Raw genomic sequence first — 21,840 nt, forward strand, 5'->3', positions numbered from 1 at the left:
AGCCCCTGCCCCATCTCACCTGTTAACAACCGCACCAACCTCCCTGCGCCTTCACTCATCCTCTCCCTCCCGGAGAGCCATTCAAGCTCTCAGTTCCTCCAAGGAAATGCTTCTTGTACCTGTTTCCACTTCCACACCTAGTGTCTTTTTACACCTGGTCTATTTCCTCCGGCTTTTGTTACCTTTTGTCCATGTAGACTGCAGTGACAGCCTTCCCACGGCTCTTCCTCCTCCCAATAATCAAATGCACTAGTGAGAAATCAAATTTTCCAGGAACATAACTCTCCTGTCCTTCTCCTAATCAAAGAATCTCTTCTGTGCCCTCTTAACAAGAGAACGTCAAACTGTTAAACTGGCATTCAAGGCTCCCACCATGCAGGTGTTACCATCTTGGCAAGTTGACGGTCTATTCACTTAACTGAAACTGACTGACACTAAGCTCTGCGGAACATCCAAAGAGACGCAGCTCCAACGAGGAAAAGTAGAGCTAAGTTTTGTGTGGTGGGTAAGAAATCAAGTCCACACGCCAGGTTCACAGAGTTTCCAAAGTACGGCCCTGTCGAGTAGCATCGTTAACATCTTGGGGTTACTCAGAGCCACTAAGGTGCCTCCCTGAAGAAATGCTTCTTTCCCTGTGATTCTTTCCCTATATGCTTCATGCTCTAGTAGTCTAGCTTCGTGGGACTCACTGCAAACTGAAGGAACTGTGGTATCAATTATAAGCTTAAAACCCAAACAATAACTATCTCATTGTATCATTTTATACCCCCCCTTTTAAAAAAGATTGTATTTATTTATTTGACAGAGAGACAGTGAAAGAGAACACAAGCAGGGGGTTGGGGGAAGCAGGCTTCCCGCTGAGCAGGGAGCCTGATATGGGGCTCCATCCCAGGACCCCAGGGTAAGTCGAAGGCAGATGCTTAGTGACTGAGCCACCTGGGTGTCCTCATTTTATACCATCTTTAAAGCAACTTTCTTTTTCTTCCATTCACGGATGCTTTAAGTGTAGCTGTAATTTATCGAAGAGTCCCCCTCGCCCAGTGCCAGCAGCTAAGCTGACACCAGTTTCTATTGTCAGTGGAGAGTGAGGTTCGGGTTGGAATTTATGTGAAAAACAAACACAGGATGCTTGTTAATCATTTCATAAGTGAACAGTGATTTTCTCAAGCCTGAAAGCCAACTCTAGCTACAAGAATCCCTCTACCTTGCAAAACTGCAATTCTCCGAAATATTTTGAAATACGGTTATGGAGACATATATTCTGTGACGCCTCCACTACAAGTCGTAACGAGTCACAAGCACCTATGTTCCATCTAGCTTCAAGCCATAAAGGGGTTTTGTAACAACATGAATTATACCAAAATGAAGATTAAGGATTTAAAAAAAAACTAGTACAGGGCACCTGAGTGGTTCAGGCGCTTAAGCGTCTGCCTTTGGCTCAAGTCATGATCTCAGGGTCCTGGGATCATGCCCCTGCACTGGGCTCCAGGCTCATAAGGAGTCTGCCTCTCCCTCTCCCCTGTTTCTCCCCCTGGCTCATTCTCTCTCTTTCTGTAATTAATAAATAAAATTTTTTTAAAAAGTGGAAAATCCATCGGGAGTGTAGCCTGCAAAGAAATTATTCCCATTATGGTCTCTGAGAATGAATTTGGAAATAACTAGAAACTGTAAGGGGCATTGCATGCTTCATATTAATTTCATTAAAATTTAACATAGGAAATCACTAAAAACCCAAGTGACATATTTTTAATTCCATACAGTTTTAGATGTCGCCCTGCACATGGTGAAGACCCAGTATCACTGAATGAAAGTAACAGTGCAACGCTGAAGTACACAGAATCCTGTCCTTGACTTTTTCATGTGTGTTTGTTCAGTGGGGGTAAAAAATTATGCCGCATTTCTCCTGGACCCCAGGACACCTGGTAAAGTGCTCAATCAATACTTAGTGACTGAATCACAAGATTGCAGAGTTAACTAAAATTCGTGAAATTGCTTAAATGAAAATACAGACCCAGGAGGCAGTTTTTATGTCTGTGTCACAGATGTGTGGGTAAAGCTTTATATTACACCTCTGGGTGGCTTGTGACACTGCAGTGGGTCAAACTGGCTTACGATGAAGAACCCCCCCCCCCCCGCCCACATAGCTAGCCCATGTTAGAACGCTTATTACCTCTAATGCATCATGGTTGTTTATTACCCCATGAGGTTTCCATTTACTAAAGAATGTGACTTTACGTGCATCTTATAACTAAGACTGTCCTAGAAAGAAAATGTAATGCTGGTAATATGGTTTGTTAGTTTATAGGAAGGTATGGCTCTTGTCTCAAGAGAACTGATTGAGAACTATTCCAGATTGTAAGTAATCTCTTTGGTTATTTGGATATGCAATTGTTAAAAATATAACCGTGAGCACTGCTTCCCATAACACTGTCTCTTTTTTTTTTAAGATTTATTTTTATTTGAGAAATTGAGAGCAAGGAAGGGGTAGAAGGAGGAGAGAGAATCTCAAGCAGGCTCTCTGCTGAGCACGGAACTTGATGCAAGGCTTGAACCCAGGACCCCAGATCATGACCTGACCTGAAATCATGAGTTGGGTCTCAACCCACTCAGCCACTCAGGTACCCCTCGCCTTTTTCTTATAACAAAAGAACTCCTACCTTGATACTCTGGCAGTTTCTCATGGTGGGTACTCATCGGGATTACCCTACAAATACTCTCTAAACTCAGTTACCCTACCACAGGTCATTCACAACTTCCAACTGACACATGCCAGGAGGTTTTCCATAGGCAACATCATGATGGGAGAAGCACGAGTATCCATGTCAAGTTAAGAGTGTATTCCGTTATGAGTGTCAAGTTAAGAGTGTATTCCATCACTGGAGAGAAAGTGACTCTCCAAGTGCCCAGACTGGTCATCTAATACCTGCTTTGTAACTGCCTCTAGAAGTTCAACATTATTAAAAGCACAAGAAATCTCCTTCTCCTTGTCTGGTTTTAAATATAGATTGCAGTTTTTAAGGACAAACTTGAAGTCACTTGGTTATGAAACCTCCTACATGTCCCCAAAATGATACTGGTATAAAATGTCTCCCTTCTCTTAATCTTTTATTGTTCTTTAATTCTCTTATTACTATGTTGATGGCAGTTTTCATAGCATTTTAGACACTTTTAAGAAAATAAAACTGAATTCAAGAATTCATTTAAGCAAAAATGGAAACAGGAGAACATTTAAACTCAATATTGCTATTCACATACTACTACTTACAGCTCTTCATGATGGGATATTTGGTTAATAATCCTTGGCCTCTGCGAGGTACAAGCAACCATGAAGCGTCAGGTACTATGACCAATGCTCTGAAGGATACACGGTCAGAAAGATGCAACTATAAGGTGCTTATAATCTGGCTGAAGGGATGAGACAAGTATGAATAATAATGCAAGGCAGAAAGAACAGGCACCATAGGAGAAGTATGCTAAAACTGCAGTGGAGATTTAGAAAAACAAGGGCCACTTCCCTTAGGGATCCAAGGAAAAGAATGCAGAGAGGTGGCTCTAGAGCAGGACACAGTGACGAGTGTCATGGTTGATCAACAGTTTACAGGCAAGGAAAGAGGTGGAAGAGAAGCAGAGACTGTTTTTCTTCAAAACAAATCTCCTGAAACGATGCGATTGTGTATAAACTGCACAACAACAAAAGCTAAAGGGGTAACTTACACCATATGCAGAAATTAACTCAAAATGGATCACAGATCTAACTGTAAGAACTACACCTATAAAACTCTTACAAGAAAACACGGGGAAAAGGCTCATGACACTATCTCTGGCAATGATTTCTTGGATAGGATACTAAAATCACAGGCAACAAGAGAAAAAATAGATACATTAAACTTCATCAAAAGTATAAAATTTTTGTTCATCAACAGACACGATTTACAGAGTGAAAGGACAACCCGGGGAATGGGAGAACATGTTTGCAAATCATATATTTTATAAGGGATTAATATGCAGCATATATAAAGAACTCCTACAAATCAACAACAAAAACAACCTAATTCAAAAATGGGAAAAGGACTTGAATAGACATTTCTCCAAAGATAACATGCACAACAAGCACATGAAAGGATGCTCAACATCATTCACCCACAGGAAAATGCAAATCAAAACCACATTAAGATACGACTTCACATCCACTAAGATGGCTATCAGAAAGGAAGGAAAGAAGAAAGGAAAGAAAAGAACAAGTGTTGGCTAGAATGTGGAGGACTGGAACCTTTGCACACTGTTGCTGGGAATGTGAAATGTGCAACTGCTATGGAAAACAGTATGGAGGTTCCTCAAAACAAAACAAAACATAACAAAAAACAAAAATGGAATTAACTGTTAGTTCTAGCAACCCCACTTTCGGGTGTACACCTACAAAGAACTGAGCGAGATATCTGTACACTCGCATTCACAGCAGCATCACTCTCTCAATGGCCAAATGGTGGAAGCAATACAACTGTCCACTGAGGGATTCACGGATAAACAAAATGTCACATATTCCTAGAGCAGAATATTATTTAGCCTTAGAAAAGAAGGAAATCCCGACAGATGCTACAACCCAGATGAATCTTGAGGACATTATACTAAGTGAAACACCCCAGTCACAGAAGAACAAATACTACAGAATTCCAATTATATGAGGTAGTAGGAGTCATCAAATCCATTGAGACAGAAAGTAGAATGGTGGCCACTGGGGGCTAAGGGAGGGGGGAACAGGAAGCTGTGACAGGCACAGGGCTCTGGTTTTATAGGATGAAGTTTTCTGTGGATGGGTTGTAGCAATGACAGCACAACCATGAGATTATACCTTATACCACCAACTGCACACTTAAAATGGTTAAGGTGGTAAATTTTATATGTACTACATTCTTCTGTGAAAATAACTTTTAACTGTAAAACTAAAAAGCTAATCTACAAAAAATTCAACCCTCCTCACTAGCACCACCCATATGAACAATGCATTCCTAGACCTGAGAAGGGCCTGTTGTCCTGGCCCCTGGACTCTCCCCAGTCTGCTCTGCCTTCACTGACATTCCCAGACAGAGCCTTCTGTCTGGCCCATCCCCCAGGACCAGATCCATCCCAGACTACCTGTATTCCTAAGGCCCCCCCGTCTTAGCACAAATGTTCCACAATCACCTGTAACTTGTCCTAAAAGGAACAATGCACATGTCGGTGGTCTCTCTGCTGGGTGCTGATGGACTGTACACTGTTCTCTCTGATATGGAGCCCTGAATTTAAGAATATGATACCAACAGTAACACTATTTAACATAACACAGCAAGTTAAAAAAAAAAAATGCCAACTGCGTTGACTGAGATCTTCTTTTCTATCTCTTGCATTCACAAGCAGATATCACTCATCATCAGCAATGTCCACATTGAGCCTCCTAATGAAGTCCTTCAGAGGTGTTCCTTGAGGATCATAAGGTAAACATTCCAGTTAGAAACAAGTCAACAAATAGAAGAGTTGCTCAACAAATTCAGATCTGACTAAAATGCTGGCTTGTGTTCAAATGTGCATCTCCTTGGGTTGGGCCATATGACAGGCACTCAACAATGAGAAGCATGTCCATCTGGCTTGTTCTCCAGCCCTGTCTTATCCTCTGTCTCATCCTTAAGTCAATGTGACATGGGCATAAACATATCTCCACCTAGAGAAAATATCCCCAAGTTCAATGTTACCGTGGAGGCCACAACCCAGCACAAGATAGGTTGGGTTCCAAACATTACTTTGCCAATTTCTCTCTCTCTAAAGAAACATTGAGCATTAATGTCAGGAAAAATGGGCACATTCCCAGGGCAAGCCTCACAGTCTAGTTTCTCTTATGATGTGCCGGGGCACAGAATGTAGAGCCTACCTGCCTAACAGAAAAAGTCTTACAGGAAAATGGAATTGACATCCACTTAGAGATTTCAAGATGAATTTGCCCCTGAGGAAGTGAGCAAGGGTGCATACCCTGGAGGCGTTACTGGGGACACTTTGAGCTGGGCAGTGGGGGAGGGGTAGCCTCAAGAGCAAGGATGGGTTCCAGGTGGACAGAGGGCCAGGTGGTGAGAGGAGGAAGTGAAGGCAGGAGGAGATGGGAGAGGACGGGGGAGATGCTGAGGAGCAGATGTGAGGACAAAGGTAACAGGTAAGCAGGACAGCTCCTTGGTATCTGTAGCAAACTAGCCCTGGAGTAGACCATGGCAGGAGTAGGGACAGGATGTCTTGTTCTTCTCTGTGCCTCTGAACCAAGTATGTCTGAAGTTGGCGGTGAGGGTACGAAGGGGCATGGGTAGAAGCTGCATTTTCTCTGGTCTCCTTCCTCCTTGCTCATCCTTCTCTTTATGGTATATTCTACAATCCTGGCCACCATTTTTTGCTCACACCCGCTCACCTATACAGGTACACACACATGTACACACAACACACACACACAGACACACACACAATCATAGGCAGGAGGGAAGAAGTAGGACGCTAGGGCTGGAGGGACAGGCATGGAACCACCTATGTCCAGAGTGTGTGGTACAAAGAGGACATGGGAGTGAGGAGAAGAGGCAAGGGGTAGGAGGAGTATGTCCTTAGCCCCACCCCCACCTATTTGAGCATCTGCTCATTGGCTGAAAGATGTGTCGACTAGAGACTTTCAGTCCAGCCGTGCTCAGGGCAGAATCCACTACCGCCTCCTAGCCTGTGAAGAGATGCTACTGGTTCTCTCATGAGTCTCACCCAGCTTCCAGTATTTGCATTACTACCATTTTCCCCTCTCTGCCATTCTGCAGTTCCATGTGATCTTACTGGGGGCTCTGCTATGAAAGGAGGCTGCCATCTTGGAGGTGACTGTCACATGGCATACACAGAACACCCAACAGGAGAGCTGGCCCAAGCAACCACATGACAGGGGAGGTGGGAGGGTAAGTCAATTTGAAAAGAACTGGAATATGAAATGCACTTTCTTAGTACCGTCCAGTTTCTATGAAGACTGTCCTCCTTGGGTCCTGGACTTTCACACTTCAATACCCATTTTAAGACAGTAGCTTATCCCTCAGAACCATATTAAAAAATAGATACAAAGCCAAGTTTAGGCACAAAAGAGAATTTTTTTTTATTATTAAATATACTTTCATTGGGAGCCATTTCTCCTCTAATCAGAAGTTTGACTCTCTTAACATATTTTATGTTTTTATTAGCCAATGGATTCATTCTGTAATAAAGGCACTCTTTTCCCAGAACTACATGTTTCAAATTTTTCTTGCTTAAAAGATTCATACTTATTTTAAAACCAAGAGGGGATTAAGAAAGTCTGGCTTTTGGAGGACAGGTATCCAAATACCCCAAACTGCCCAGCTATTGCCATAAATTCAATCCAGAAATATTTATTGATCACTTACTACATTCTTGGAACTGTACTAGCTAGCCATAGAGTTACAGGAGTGAACAACGTTACTATATACTCACTACAGAAAGATGAAAACAATACAAATGCTGGGATTAGATGGTAGTAAACACGGCATTTGTGAGTATACTAAAACCAGCAAATTGTACGCTTAAAATTTTGAGTGGATTTCTGGGCATGTGAATTTTATCTCAGTATAAAATCATTTATTAAAAGCCCTATGGGTGTGTACTGAAGAGAGCCAAAATGTACTATATGCTTTCCTATGATAAGCATTCAATAAATGTTTTGTAAAGAACACAGTCAGCTGTAGTTTAATTAAAACAAAGTATCTACTTGGAAAAAGAATATATATCTATAACCTTGGTCATTACTGTAGTTAGCATTATGAGTCAAACTATAAGTGCCCTTATGAGTTCAGCCCTGTTAAATTCGCCTAAAGCTTAGTTAGCTGTTTACTTCTGTTGGTCCAGCTTATGGCATAGCATGAGCTGAGCAATTATACAAGATCTGTCCCGATTACTCTGAAGACCGCCTTTCAGTTGACTTCATGTTGTAGAGCCCTGGCAAGAGCCCGAGGGACTTTGGCTCTTCCAAACCAGTTCAGCTAAGCCTTCCAACCACCAAGCATGGCCACCGTAACCTTCTCTGTTTTCCTGCTGCTTAACGTAGCTCCACATGAACGGATGGAAAGCTAGAATATGCTGTAGGCAGATCTGTATCGCCCACTTATGACTGTGACTAACAGAATCTTGTCCTTGGCTGTCTTGTTCCATTGCAACATGAACTTCCTCATGATACTAATAGCTTCCTCATGGCACCAAATATGTTACTGAAACACAACAGAGATCCAGTAAATGTTGTTTTTGTTTTGCTGATTTTACCAATTCCCTGCATTCACTTTCAGGAAGAATACTGAAAGCCATCATTTAGCCATTCCTCAAACAGTTATTCTATAACACACTAAAATTACAATATCATAAACCCTCTAATATTGGGTTAGTCTGCTAAATATACTGAATATACAGTAATTATATAAATGTACGGTAGAATGTCTCATGTTATTTTTACCTTCTTGAATTTAATTTTCCTAAAGTCTAGGATCCCCTGTGCTCTACAACAATGTAGGGAATATAATTTTAAGAGATTTTTTAAAATTCTGGATTGCCCACAGAATCTATAAAGCTGCTTGCCCCTATTCTAAGTAGTCCAGGTTGCTGAGCTTTTTGAGTTCTTCTGCCTACTTTTTCAATGTCTTGTCTCTTCATTTACTTCATACCACTATCCAATGACTGTCTCAAGCAGCTAGTGTACTCTCTTTTAATTTGCTGCTTCAGTTCTACCCTAGGTAAAACATGTCTGTCTGTCTGTAAGCATATATTTCTGTGTGCACAAAAAGAAGAGAAATTAAGGTGTGGAAAGAGAATAAAGAGAAAATAATTGTGACATTCCAGAAAACAATTTAAAGCTGACAGCTGGGACGTCTGAGTGGCTTAGAAGTTGGGAGTCTACCTTCGGCTCCAGTCATGATCTCCAGGTTCTGGGATGGAGTCCCATGTCGGGCTCCCAGCCCAGTGGGGAGTCTGCTTCTCCCTCTCCCTCTCCCTCTGCCCCTCTCCCCATTTGTGCGCTCTCTCTCCCCATCTGTCTCTGTATCTCTCTCAAATGAATAAATGAAATCCTTATAAATAAAAAAAAATAAAACCTAAGGGTTTATGGACACATTAAAAAATATTCAATATCACTACTGATCAGGGAAATGCAAATCAAAACCACAATGAGAGAGCGCCTCACACCACTCAGAATGGCTGGTATCAAAAAGACATGAAACAACAAGTGTTGGCAAGGATGTGGAGAAAAAGGAACCCTCGTGCACTGTTGATGGGAAGGCAAACCGGTACAGCCACCCTGGCAAACAGTATGGAGGATCCTCAAAAATTAAAAAGAGAAATACTGTATGATCCAGTCCCTTACACTACTGGGCATTTACCCAAAGAGAACAAAAACACGGGACGCCTGGGTGGCTCAGTTGGTTAAGCAGCTGCCTTCGGCTCAGGTCATGATCCCAGCGTCCTGGGATCGAGTCCCACATCGGGCTCCTTGCTCAGCAGGGAGCCTGCTTCTCCCTCTGCCTCTGCCTGCCATTCTGTCTGCCTGTGCTCGCTCTCTCCCCCCTCCTCTCTCTGATAAATAAATAAAAATCTTAAAAAAAAAAAGAAAACAAAACAAAAACACTAATTCAAAATATTTACACTCCTATTTACAGCATTATTTACAACAACCAAAATACAGAAGTAGCCCAAGTACTGGACGGATGCATGAATAAAGAGAATGTGATATACATATATTGTCTATATCTATGCCTATGTCTGCGTACATATACACAAGGGAATACACACAAGGGATAATTACTCAACCAAAAAAAAAAAAAAGGATGAGCCCATACCATTTGCAACAACGTGAATGGACCTACAGGTGTTATGGTAAGTGAAATAAGTCAGAGAAAGACAAGTACCGCATGATCTAACTTACATGTAGAATCTAAAAAAACAAAGTAAATGAACAAACAAAACAAACAGACTCTTAAATACAGAGGACAAACATGGTTGCGGAGGGGCGGTGAGTGGGGGGATAGGTAAAACAGATAAAGGGAAGTAAGAAGTTCAAATGTCCAGTTATAAATAAGTAAGTCACGAGGATGAAAAGTACAGCATAGGGAATATAGTCAATAACAGTGTAATAACTTTGTATAGTGACACACGGTAACTACACTTGTCATGGTGAGCACTGCATAAGGCATGGAATTGACAAATCACTATGCCGTACACCTGAAACTAATATAGTATTGTATGTCACTATACTTCAGTAATAATTTTTAATTAAAAAAAAAAACCCTAACTGTTCAGAATAGTCATGTTTGGTAAGTGAGTATTAGGAGACTTTAAACTTCTACTTGAAAGAATTTTGTAGGTTTCTTTTTTCAGTTTTTTTACGATGAGTCTATTGTTGTAATTTGTATAATAAAAATGATATTATATTATGTTTTTATTATTTTATATTATGCCTTATAATATTGTGCTATTACACTTTCACTCTCATATTATTATTACCTAAGCACATAATCTAATCTGTAAATCAGGATCCACATTTTTTAGGAAGAAGACTGAGAAAAATCTCTTGAGAGTGAAAAGCAAGGTTAGCGAGTCCCCTGGGGCGATTTAGAGATTTGGCACTGACCTCTGGCTTCAAACCCCTCTCCAGTTACTTACTAGCTGCTTGACTTTAGACAAGTCCTGTTTTTATGATTATTACTCTTATCAGTAATTAGTATTTCTAAAAAAATAGTATTTCTAAGATAAATAACAAAAATGATATTTGTTACACATCTTCACTGATCGCTAACCTGTACCCATGCATTCTGCTGAGGGTACTGCAAACATTACCTTTATTTTGTCTTTAGCACAACTTGGTGCAGAAGCCCCATCATCCCCCTCAGGCAGTGCCCGGACTGAGACTCCAGACAGCCACTATCCAGGCGGGTGGGCAAGGTGGTCTGAGTCTGGGTCTTCTCTTCAGGCAATACAGCCTCCCTTTGGGAGTATTCGTTTCTGCCTTGGCCCACTGAAAATCATAAGATCACTAATATTCATCTCATAGGGTTATTAAAATAACTAAGTCAGGTAGTAGATGTGGATGCCTCATTAACTCCAATGGACTTTTAAAATGTGATTATTGTGATAATTATCAGCATAATTATTATTATGGCCTCTAGTACTGGATTCACCCTGACTTTCTAGTTACTGGCAGTACTCTAGCGAGGCAGGTAAAGTACACTGAGTGACATGCTAAGTCACGCTGTGAGCAGTGATGCAGAAGAGCCTAATTGATAAGTATCCTAATAACACTAGCATTTGAAAGATTCATCAAAAATATTTAACAGGAGGAGCGCCTGGGTGGCTCAGTCGGTAGAGCATCCGACTCTTTGTTCCGTCTTGGGTCATGATCTTGGGGTCATGCAGTTGAGCTCCACGTCGGGCTCAACGCTCTGCCTAGAGTCTACTAGAGAGTCTCCCTCTCCCTCTCTTTCTGCCCACCTCCCCCTCCCCCTGCTCGCACCACTCGCTCGCTCTCTCCCTCCCTCCCTCTAAAATAAGATCTTTACGTAAAAAATATATTAAAGAGTATGTTTTTCCTTAAGTAAAAATTCTCCTTTAGGAAGGCTTAAATCTTCATGAGTCAAGCAATGAACTCCAATGAAGAATTCAGATAAAATACCAAAACAGATTCCAGAAGATGAACGAGATCAAAGGAGTATATTGGAAGAGTAAAACCCACACCCTAAGGACAAAGGACATACACATACAAACAAAAATAACCCTTTGAAATCACAGCTGGAAATTTGTCTTCCTCTTGGCACCTCTGTTGAGAAGCCATGCCTTGGCTGTCGCACACATTAAAAAAATAACACACACCCCCACAAACACATCCAGATGTTCACGAATATTCATGATGTGCTTCCAATCTGGTTTGGGCTTGCCCTTGATTTATTTTTGATTAAGTTCCGCCAGCTTCTGTGGGGGCCCATGAGATGGATAGCACTGCCGTAGCACAAATTTAGAGAATCTTCGTATGGTAAATAATTGCAGAAAGTCTCTCAAACTATCCCTTATAAATAAATGATTCATGCACAAAGCTCAGAACAGCCAGACATGGAGAAACTGGCTTAGTCCTGAGCCTGAACTCGAATGTCATTGCTGCAGTTGATAAATTAAACCTCCAGGTCTACTACCCAGGCTGTTACGTCAGAGGGTTAAAAAAAGAAAGAAAAAAGCTAGAAACTACTGTTCTCTTTTGAGTAATATAATGGGACATGAAAGGAAACGGAGATGCATATTCCAAAGGCACCAAATTAGTTTGTGTCCTTCCAGATACCCAAATGGTTGAAAAGCCAGAAGCCTGACAGGATCAGCTGCGTTGAAGATACCAGCTCAACACTGTACCACCTTGCTTTCTTCTACTTAAAATAAAATTCCTAAAACTTCCAAACTGAAGGAAAGGCAGCTCTAGATTAATGAAAAAAAATTATACACACACACATACATACATACACACACACACACACTGAAATGGGTGTAATGGTTTTTTTTTTTTTTTAAAGTAGGCTCCACACCCAGCGTGGATCCTAACACAGTGCTTAAACTCAAGACCCGGAAAACAAGACCTGAGTCGGCCGCTTAACCAACTGAACCACCCAGGCTCCCCTGTGATGTTTTTCTTAGAAGAAGAGGCTCAGATCAATATGATGTGGGAAACAGAGGCACAAGGAAATGCAGATAAAACTAAACGTCCTTATAACCTGCAGCCCATTGACAAATCCTTGAGGTGTGTGGCGTGTAACCTTCTTCTAGGAAGCTCCCAACCACCGTCCTGTTAATGCTTTGCTGGGGGGAAAAACAACCCGTTTGACAAAGATAGGCCTCAGACATCGTTAGAGTCTTCTTTAGTATTTGAAATTTCTTATGGAATCTCCCTTATCTTTACTTCCCCCCAACCCCAAATTATATAATCACTTGCTCCTCACAATCCCAGATCAATGGGCAGCAGGCAGCGCCTCTTTCTGCCCATGGATTCTGCCCACAGGTCCTGGCCCCTTGACTAAAATTCGTTCTTGACCATACGCTCTGGACCTCACCAACATTTCAAAACTACATCAAATATACAGGGCCCAAGCCTCTCTGTCCTCACTCAGGCCGGTGCAGTGGAGCTACATTGAGACTGGTCTAAAGTCCGGACCAATGGGTTAGGAAGCCAAGGGCCACTGTGCGTGGCGACACCAGAAAAGGCTCTTAGTTTGGCCCCAGGTGACTCTCTGTCTAGGCCCTGTCCCTGTCTAATCTCTATTTCAGACCCCCAACACTAAACAGAGCCTCGAAGGACAGGTGGGCCTCTTGGCCTGAGATACTCAGTCTTCACCAGAGGCCTTTAAATTTAGACCTTTGATGATGACATCATTATAGGCATTATAGATCCAGCCACAAAACCCACTCAGGCCCTGAAAATAAAAATGCATCACACTCCTTTACATTTTGTCTGAAGGCAAGACCATACTGCCACTAGCATGCTACAAATTCACACGTTTAAACAGCCAATAATTCCCTTGGCATATGCACAAATAAATTACACGGCACTCTCCCACATTAAAAGTGCTTATGTGTTAAATGTAAACATTTGGAAGCCACTACAGTTTTGGGGACCTGATGCTGACATCCCAGGGCTCCAGAAAGGCACATGCAGGGCGGGGGGTGGGGTGGGGTGGGCGGTGCTCACTCCACTATGAAACGTCCAGATTCCAAAAACATGAATGCTCCTTTCCCCTCCCAAAGGCTGGCCACACCCTCCCAAACCCAGATACTGCCATCAAAGTGGCCTCACTGACTTGAATTCCTTGGCTTTTTTCCCCAGTTACTGCCAATGTGATTAACATTTAGGAATTCTCTGTTGTATGTAAATGAAAACAACCACAAAGCTCAGATTTCTTTCCCTTTCTGGGTAAGATGCTACTCTGAGTAAGATGCTATTTTGGTTTTTAATCCCCTAGGTATATTGTGTTTTATAAAATGTAAACAAACAAAACAGTAATTTCTCAATGCTCAGGAGCAAAAAAGAAGCTGATGCCATTGAACCTTATTTGAAAGACCTGATGAAGACCTCCTGCCTTATAGACGGTTATATCACATATGATGCATCTAAACTGTTCCCAAATTATACAAGAGTCGACCGAGGTTTCTAAGTGTAAAAGGACAGATGCATAACCAAATGACAAACGACCCAGGATGCCGAGATCCAATCTGGCAGCCGAGAGATCGGTTTCTGTCCATCCGTGTTAGCGTGGTGCAGTGCACAAAAACGCTGACTAAATTGCTACTGGGCATTGGACTATAAATGCGACTTTGTCTGAGAGGAGCCAGAGCAGAGAACTGTATCACCATGGGGCTTAAGACACAATGCCTCAGTGTATTTTGTCATCAAGTATGTGAATCGCGCAGCAGAACGTAGCTCAGACCCAACGTCTAATGCCCACTGCCTTTGCCTTCAATCTGCAAATCACCAGTAGCTCCAAGCTGGCAAGTCCTATCCTTGAAGACAAAATGAAACCAAACAAAAACAAATGCTTTTCAGAGCAACGGTTGGGCTTTAGCAATGGAATATCTAAACTCGGGACACCCTGCCACACAAATCACACTGCCATCCTTTGCAAGAGAGAACAGAATGTTCTCCAAAGAGAACATTTGCCTTCTGAGCTTCCACGCTCCTGGGGTGGGCCGCATTCCCTCTGAACACCTGCAACCTATGCACTCAGGTGGGGGCAACCTCGCCTTTCCTCATCATTTCCTGGAATCCTCAGGCAGCACAGGAAACCTGCTTTCCATGTGTTTTGCTGTCTCTAGCAAGTAACAAGAGAGAAGTCGATAAAACAAAACACCCCACTCACTCCCCCCAAGATAGAGTTTGGACTAAGTCTGCCCGTGTGGAACCGCAAGTTCACCTTGACCCAGCAGCCAGCTGTTGCAAAATGGCAATTATTTTTGTTTTGTCTTGTGAATGGTGATGAATCAGAACATCCTATCTTTTTGTATCATTAATAATCCAAGGACCTGAGAAAGAAGACCATGCATCTTTTTCTCCACATCATTTATATCTTAGGTTTCAGCCATGGTAAACTTCTTGTAATTGCCTTAAAGGCCACATTTTTCTCTCCTAATTTTTGATCTTTGCAAAAACTGGAACCTCTGCCTTAAGTTCTTCTGCTCTGTCTACTCCCAGCCCAAAATCAAGTTAACCTTCTGCATCCTTAATGAGTGGGTTTGGGTATCACCTCTTGCAGGAAGTCTTTCCTGACTTTCCTACCCTGTGCCAGGGGCTCTTCCCTGTACCCCAGCATAGCATTTTTATAATCTGTTTACTTGTCTAATGACCCCAACTAACCTGTGACCTCTTTGTGGATGGGGAAAACATCTTTTACCGGTCTTTCTAGAAAGGCAAAATCTCAGATATAGGCTTAATGTTCATAAATTATTTAAAAATAATTATATAATAAATGAACTCAGCATATACTAATCACACACCTCTTACACACCATGCACTGTTCCCTATGTTGGGATGCTGAAGTGACCAAAACAGACCAACAAAAATCCCTGAACTCAACACGGATTTGCCAGGAAGGGACCGAGGGAACTTGGCGGGGTTGTTAACTATGTCCTGTATCATGCTAGAGAGTGCATGGCATGGATACATTCTCTTGACAAAATCATACAGCTGAGAACTGTACATTTCAATATGCAAAAAGAACTTTGCAAAAACAACAATAATCAAGTGGGCACAGGGAGTAAGGGTAACATAAGGATGTTGAAATGCTAACAACCGTAGGAGCTGGGTAAGAGGCATGGAAGTTTGTTACAGTATGCTGTTTATTTATGTTTAATATCAAAAAGCTAAATAACCTGTGTACTCCTATGAATACATATTAATGAGGCATGAGTAACGGATAGTCTTCAGTGGTTCCAGAATGGTTTTGAACTAGGAATAGAAAGGAAAGAAAAGAAATGAATAGTTACAGGCATTCATCATGATGCGCAAGGTGCTTTAGAGCAATTTTCTCACTTAATCCTCACAATACCTTTATGGGATATTTTTACACCCACTGTATAGATGGGAAAGCTGAGGCTGAGGGAGGTTATACAACTTGCCAGGTAAACACAACAGCCGCAAGCGGGCCCCGAGTCCAGAAGGATTTCCCTTTGCTACTGCACCAAGCGGCGGTGGGGGCTGGGACTCATGCTGGGGCAGGGGCAGTGCAGTCTGAAGAAGGGCTGAGAAGACCCTCTAGTCATGACAGATCCCACTCTTCCTGCCTCTAATGAGGCCAGAATTACATCTGAAGAGGTTAGACTATTAAAATTTCAAGGAACGGGGTGCCTGGGTGGCTCAGTCATTAAACGTCTGCCTTTGGCTGAGGTCATGATCCCAGGGTCCTGGAATCGAATCCCACACCAAGCTCCCTGCTTGACAGGAAGCTGGCTTCTCCCTCTCCCACTCCCTCTGCTGTGTTCCCTCTCTTGGTGTGTGTCTCTCTGTCAAATAAATAAATAAAATCTTAAAAAAAAATTTTTTTAGGGGCACCTGGGTGGCTCAGTGGGTTAAGCCGATGCCTTCGGCTCAGGTCATGATCTCAGCGTCCTGGGATGGAGTCCTGCATCGGGCTCTCTACTCAGTGGGGAGCCTGCTTCCCCCTCTCTCTCTCTGCCTGCCTCTCTGCCTACTTGTGATCTTTCTCTGTCAAATAAATAAGTAAAATCTTAAAAAAAAATTTTTTTTTTTAATTTCAAGGAACAATAATTATACCCCAGAACTCTTCCTATACCATCGGCAACAGCTGTGACGTCACATCTGTCTGTTATAATATGCGATATTTTCACTTACACCCCTGGTCCCTGAAGACCTGCGTTGAGTCTCCACCTGGGCTCCCATTTCCTGGTGCACACATAGAGGGGATCACGACTGGCACAGAGCTCAAGCTGGGCTTGGGCTGACGTTTGTCAATAGGGTCCCCCGTAAGTAAGGAACTCCTTCGTCATGGCTATATTGCACTGACAACCACACACACTTGTTTTCTGTCCACATCCTGACAGACTCAAAACCTCACAGATGCCGAGGAAGCTGATATGGCCAGTCATAATTGCCCACCTTGCCTGTGTCCCTCTTCTGGCCGCTGTGTCACTTTGACAGATGTCGGACTTAGCATCACTAGAGATGGGCCCATTATGGACTTGGAAAGCTGTATCATTTCCAAATGCAGACTTGCCCAGCCAAAATAACAGGCAGTGCTCAGGGATGTGCCAAATGTGTGGAAATATGGGCAGCTTCCCTGCTGTTCACAAGCATTCATGTCCCAGTCCCCAACAGAGGCAAAGGCTCGGGTTCAGACACACTGTTCCTTTAGGGCCTGTTTGGTGCTAAATAAAAACTCTCCATAGTTATAAATTCAAATCATAATCCCTGTTTATACTATTGAACGTTCACCCATCTGTACTCTCTGTTGCCTTCATCTAAACTAATCGGCCCCGCAAACACTTTATCAAAGAAGTGCTTTATGCTAGTAGGGAGCTGGGTGATTAGGTCCTGGAAAAGTAGCTTGATATTCAGTCCAGAAAGTTAATTACTAACATAATTATCAAAACCTTATATTTTTCAGGGTTAAGTCAAGCATCGCTGACTAAATGGGCAGGGTGCCTTTTTGTTTGGTTGGTTCTCTGGTGGACATGTAATTAGCTCTTAAAGACAATGCACTTCTCGACTTTTAAAGCCAAACACAAATATCTAGATACCTATTCTATCTATAGAACATTCCCTCAATTGCCAAAATTCACCAAGAGAATCTGAAATGAAATGAAGTCATAAACTGACTCAACCCATCATTCAAAACTCTGTATTCAAGGCTGTCTCTGAATGATTTTTCTACAGCAGACACAACAAACTTAATGCTACTTTTTTCTGTATAAAAGGCAGAGAACCTGGGGGGCTCAGTAGGTTAAGCATCAGACTCTTGATTTCTGCTCAGATTGTGATCTCAGGGTCATAAGCTCAAGCCCCATGTCTAGCTCTGAGCTGTATGGAGCCTGCTTAGGATTCTACCCAACCCCTACTCCCCCTACTCCCCCAGTCTCCCCACTCCAGCTGTTGTGGTCTCTCGCTAGGGGGAAAAAAAAAAGCTTTAGGCTTCCACTGTACTCCTCTTACTGCTTTTGGTGGATTATTTCTTTTCCAAGCAACCTCAATTCAGCTTTCACTGGACTGCTTATGGACACCAAAAGGAGTATAATGTTGCAGGTCCTCAGACACAAAGCTGCTCCAACAGTAAAATGGGGAAGAAGCTTGTCTACTTGTCTGAAAGTGGAATAATATGCAATAAAATAACGAAAAATAACATAACATAAAGTAAAATAATGCAATAAAAGGAGCATCATGGACTGAAAGTTTCAGCTTCTCAAGAAAATGAACTCTCTCTGTGATGAGCTAAGGACAGAACTTGCAATGCATTGCCAGTGTTGCATAGGTGGCCCGAAAGAACGATAGATGACCTTAAAGCATATCTCACACAGACTTCTAGACTCTCCTGAACTACGTGAATGACATCTGGGACACCTGGCATCTAACCTGGCATTTAGCAGTTCGAGAGCTCCCCTTGACCTCGCCAACTTGCCTGGAATTTCATAGAAAGGAGTCTGAATATGCCCATCTGGGATCTTACTTTTTTCATGAACTACTGTTTAAAGGATGAACAAAGTTTCCAGCCTGGCTGGAATGAGCGCCCATCAATTTTACCCACCACCACATTCCTGCACCTTGGATGAGAACTAATTAAGCTCATGTGGTGGGTTTTTTTCCCCCCAGACTGTCTTTTGCAGCTCTGGAACAGAGCACACCAAATTGAGCCCATCTGTCTAAATGGGAAGAAGTTATTTATCCCACTGCCAAGCAGGCTTTCTTTCCCACGCAGATGCTGCCTTCCAAGGTTCCTAAACACCTTGCGGTGGTGATGGTAACCCCAACTCAACCAGCTAGACTTCTAGGAGAGCAACTGCATCAAGGACGCCGCACCAATCCATAGCAAGCATTTCCTTGCAAGGCAAAATATCCAAAGAAGCCACAAAGTATGCTACCAGGCTATCATTCAAGGTCAAAATTACAATATCCAAAGGTTGTTGTTGTTCAGTGGCAATCTTGCCCCCCACAGGAAAGGGGGGGTGGGGATTTAAGTCCTTTTTCATTAACGATGTCCCATTAAAAGAACCTAATTAATTTCAGTGGCATCTTCTGCCACATGAGGTTACTTCTGTTGAAAAGGAAGGAGCAACCCTGCCATTCGCACAGGCCAGAGGACAAAGTCATAGGAAAGATGCCCTGGGCAATGATGATGCCCACACACCTGCCTGGGCACCGATGTCAGGCTCCCAAGATGATGGCTCTCAGCCCCCAACTGACGCTTCTCAGTTCAATCAACTCAACTGTAGTAACTCCCACCACTGCCAACTGCTCAGAAAGCAAACAAAAAGGAAAGAGAATCAGTAAGTATCTGACAGTCATGATATACTGTTACTCCTGACCTGAAGAATCTTCACTTAGGCTGAGTTAAGGAAAAAAATTAAAGTCCACAGGAACACCAGAGTCTCACTACAGAAGTGAAGAACGTCCACTTGCAGAAAACAGAGGTGCCTAAACTAGTTGGTGGGTCTGTTATGTAAGAGGTGCTTTATAACAGAAAAGGAATTAGTAATAAATGAATTTCTTTGTTCCGAGTTTCTTAATTATTGCTTTTTCTTTAATGCCTACCCTAAGTAGATTTATGGAAATTAAATAAATAAATAAATAAAGACAGACTTGATTGAATCGGCAGTTTTCAAACTGTTTTGAAAGGCAGAGAGACTTTTTTCTTTTCTTTTTTTTTTTTTTTAAAGATTTTATTTATTTATTTGACAGACAGAGATCACAAGTAGGCAGAGAGGCAGGCAGAGAGAACGGAGGAAGCAGGCTCCCTGCCAAGCAGGAAGCCCAACTCCAGGCTTGATCCCAGGACCCTGGGATCATGACCCAAGCTGAAGGCAGAGGCTTTAACCCACTGAGCCACCTAGGTGCCCCTAAAGGCAGAGAGACTCTTACGCAAAACAGATCCATGTGGCCCTTCCTCCCTCACCAATATATAAAAGATGGTCAAAAAGGATTTGGTCTGGATGAGGAGACATTCCAGAAGGGGTCCTGAGGTCAGCATAGTGAAATAAAACAATGTGAAAAGCACTGACCCAGAATGGATCCAAATAGAAAATATAATGAAAATTTAAGTTGATAAGCACAGAAACATCAATAAGATTTTTTGTACCAAATATACAACATGGAAACATTAGCACACATACAGATTACAAAGAGAGACCTAAGCTATTTATTCACTATTTATCACATGCAAGTTCAAATGCAGCATTAATCCAAAATGGTCTTCATGAGACAGTCAAATGAATTTGAACACCTTGAGTACAAGGACAGAGCCATGAATAATGGTGATTATGAAAATCTTAATGACATGTAAGAACTATAATAAAATATTAAGTAAAAAAGTAAGAATTATACTGTTGACGTAAAAATGCCCAGAAAAACACTGAGCAGGGATCTGCTTAAAAAACAACAACAACAACAACACAGTAATTACCAAGTGAGAAATTAGGGTGGTTTCTGGCTTCTTTAAATTCTATTTTGTTTAAGGAAGGAAGGGAGAAAAGAAGGCAGGAAAAATCTAACCTAGACATTCTTTGGGCTTAGAGGCCATAAAAATGTAGTGTGCACTGGCCAACAGTAAAAACACTTGTCACTTAAGTTACAACATAAAATTCAGTCTTTCCTTGACTATAAAGATTGGGTCGTGCCATCCCAGCCAAAACCCAATTCATCTGATGGCCACGGAGCTAGATGATTCAGCCTCTGGGACCTGACCTTTGTACCCTGATCTAGCACCGCAGCTTACAGAGGGATGCTCCAGGCACAACCAGGACCGCTAGAAGGCCTGGCGGGCATGAGGGATCAGGGGCAGGACATGGAGCAGCCCCGCAGGCCAGAAGCATATTCCCAGACCCACCCACTCACCACTTCCAGGTCCTGGGAAACCCGCCGCTTCCGGAGCTCCTCCATCCTCTCACACACATCGGAGAAACAGGTGTTGTAATAATCTGCATACTGCTGGGCCAGGTCATCGATGTTTCCCAGCGAGCCGTCCTGTGGGCGAGGAGAGCAGGAGGAAGACACAGGAAGAGAACAAAGGCAGTCAGTCTATCTGCAGAAAGACCCACCACTTCCCGCCCCCACTCTCCATGTATTTTCCCTAGTCACAGCTGGTATTCATTATGCTGTGAGCATGCGTCGGGCTAACTTTCACACGTGACACCTCTTAACCCTCAGGCTACCTGCTGGACGCAGGACCTGTTCCTCACTGTGTGGAGGAACACACAGTAGGTCACTGAAGCTGAGCGACCACCCAAGGCTTCCAAGACTAACAAGCAGAGAAGCCAAGCCTCCAGCCCAGGACTGCCTGGTGCTGAGGCCATGGTCTTGAACTCACACCTCTGCCTGCCTGGTAGGGCTCAGAAACCCTTAAGGGGAGCACCTACCGAGAAGGTGCAGGGGAAAGGCTCCCTAAGGCCCGATCAGTGGCTGCACCAGAACCTCCTGGGAAGATCCTGAGAAATTCTGCTACCAGGACCACTGCATTCCCAGAAATTCTCAGGAGAACCAGAGAACTGAGGACCCACGAGGGATGCTGCGTCTGAGACACACCTGTGCCACGCCCTCCTGGGAGACCCTTGAAAAGAGCA

General features: G+C 42.8%; 1 protein-coding gene across 3 annotated transcripts in view; it reads right to left on the reverse strand.

Annotated features, from left to right (window-relative positions):
• Positions 1 to 21,840, reverse strand: part of SASH1 (SAM and SH3 domain containing 1) — a 315,133-nt gene that overhangs the window by 123,680 nt on the left and 169,613 nt on the right. For all 3 annotated transcript variants that reach the window (XM_032339291.1, XM_032339288.1, XM_032339289.1), the window contains exon 2: positions 21,116 to 21,244. In XM_032339291.1, the coding sequence (XP_032195182.1) occupies positions 21,116 to 21,244 (129 nt within the window). The remainder of the gene's footprint in view (positions 1 to 21,115; positions 21,245 to 21,840) is intronic.

This window comes from Mustela erminea, chromosome 4, assembly GCF_009829155.1.
Source record: "Mustela erminea isolate mMusErm1 chromosome 4, mMusErm1.Pri, whole genome shotgun sequence".
In the NCBI taxonomy this organism is placed as follows: domain Eukaryota; kingdom Metazoa; phylum Chordata; class Mammalia; order Carnivora; family Mustelidae; genus Mustela; species Mustela erminea.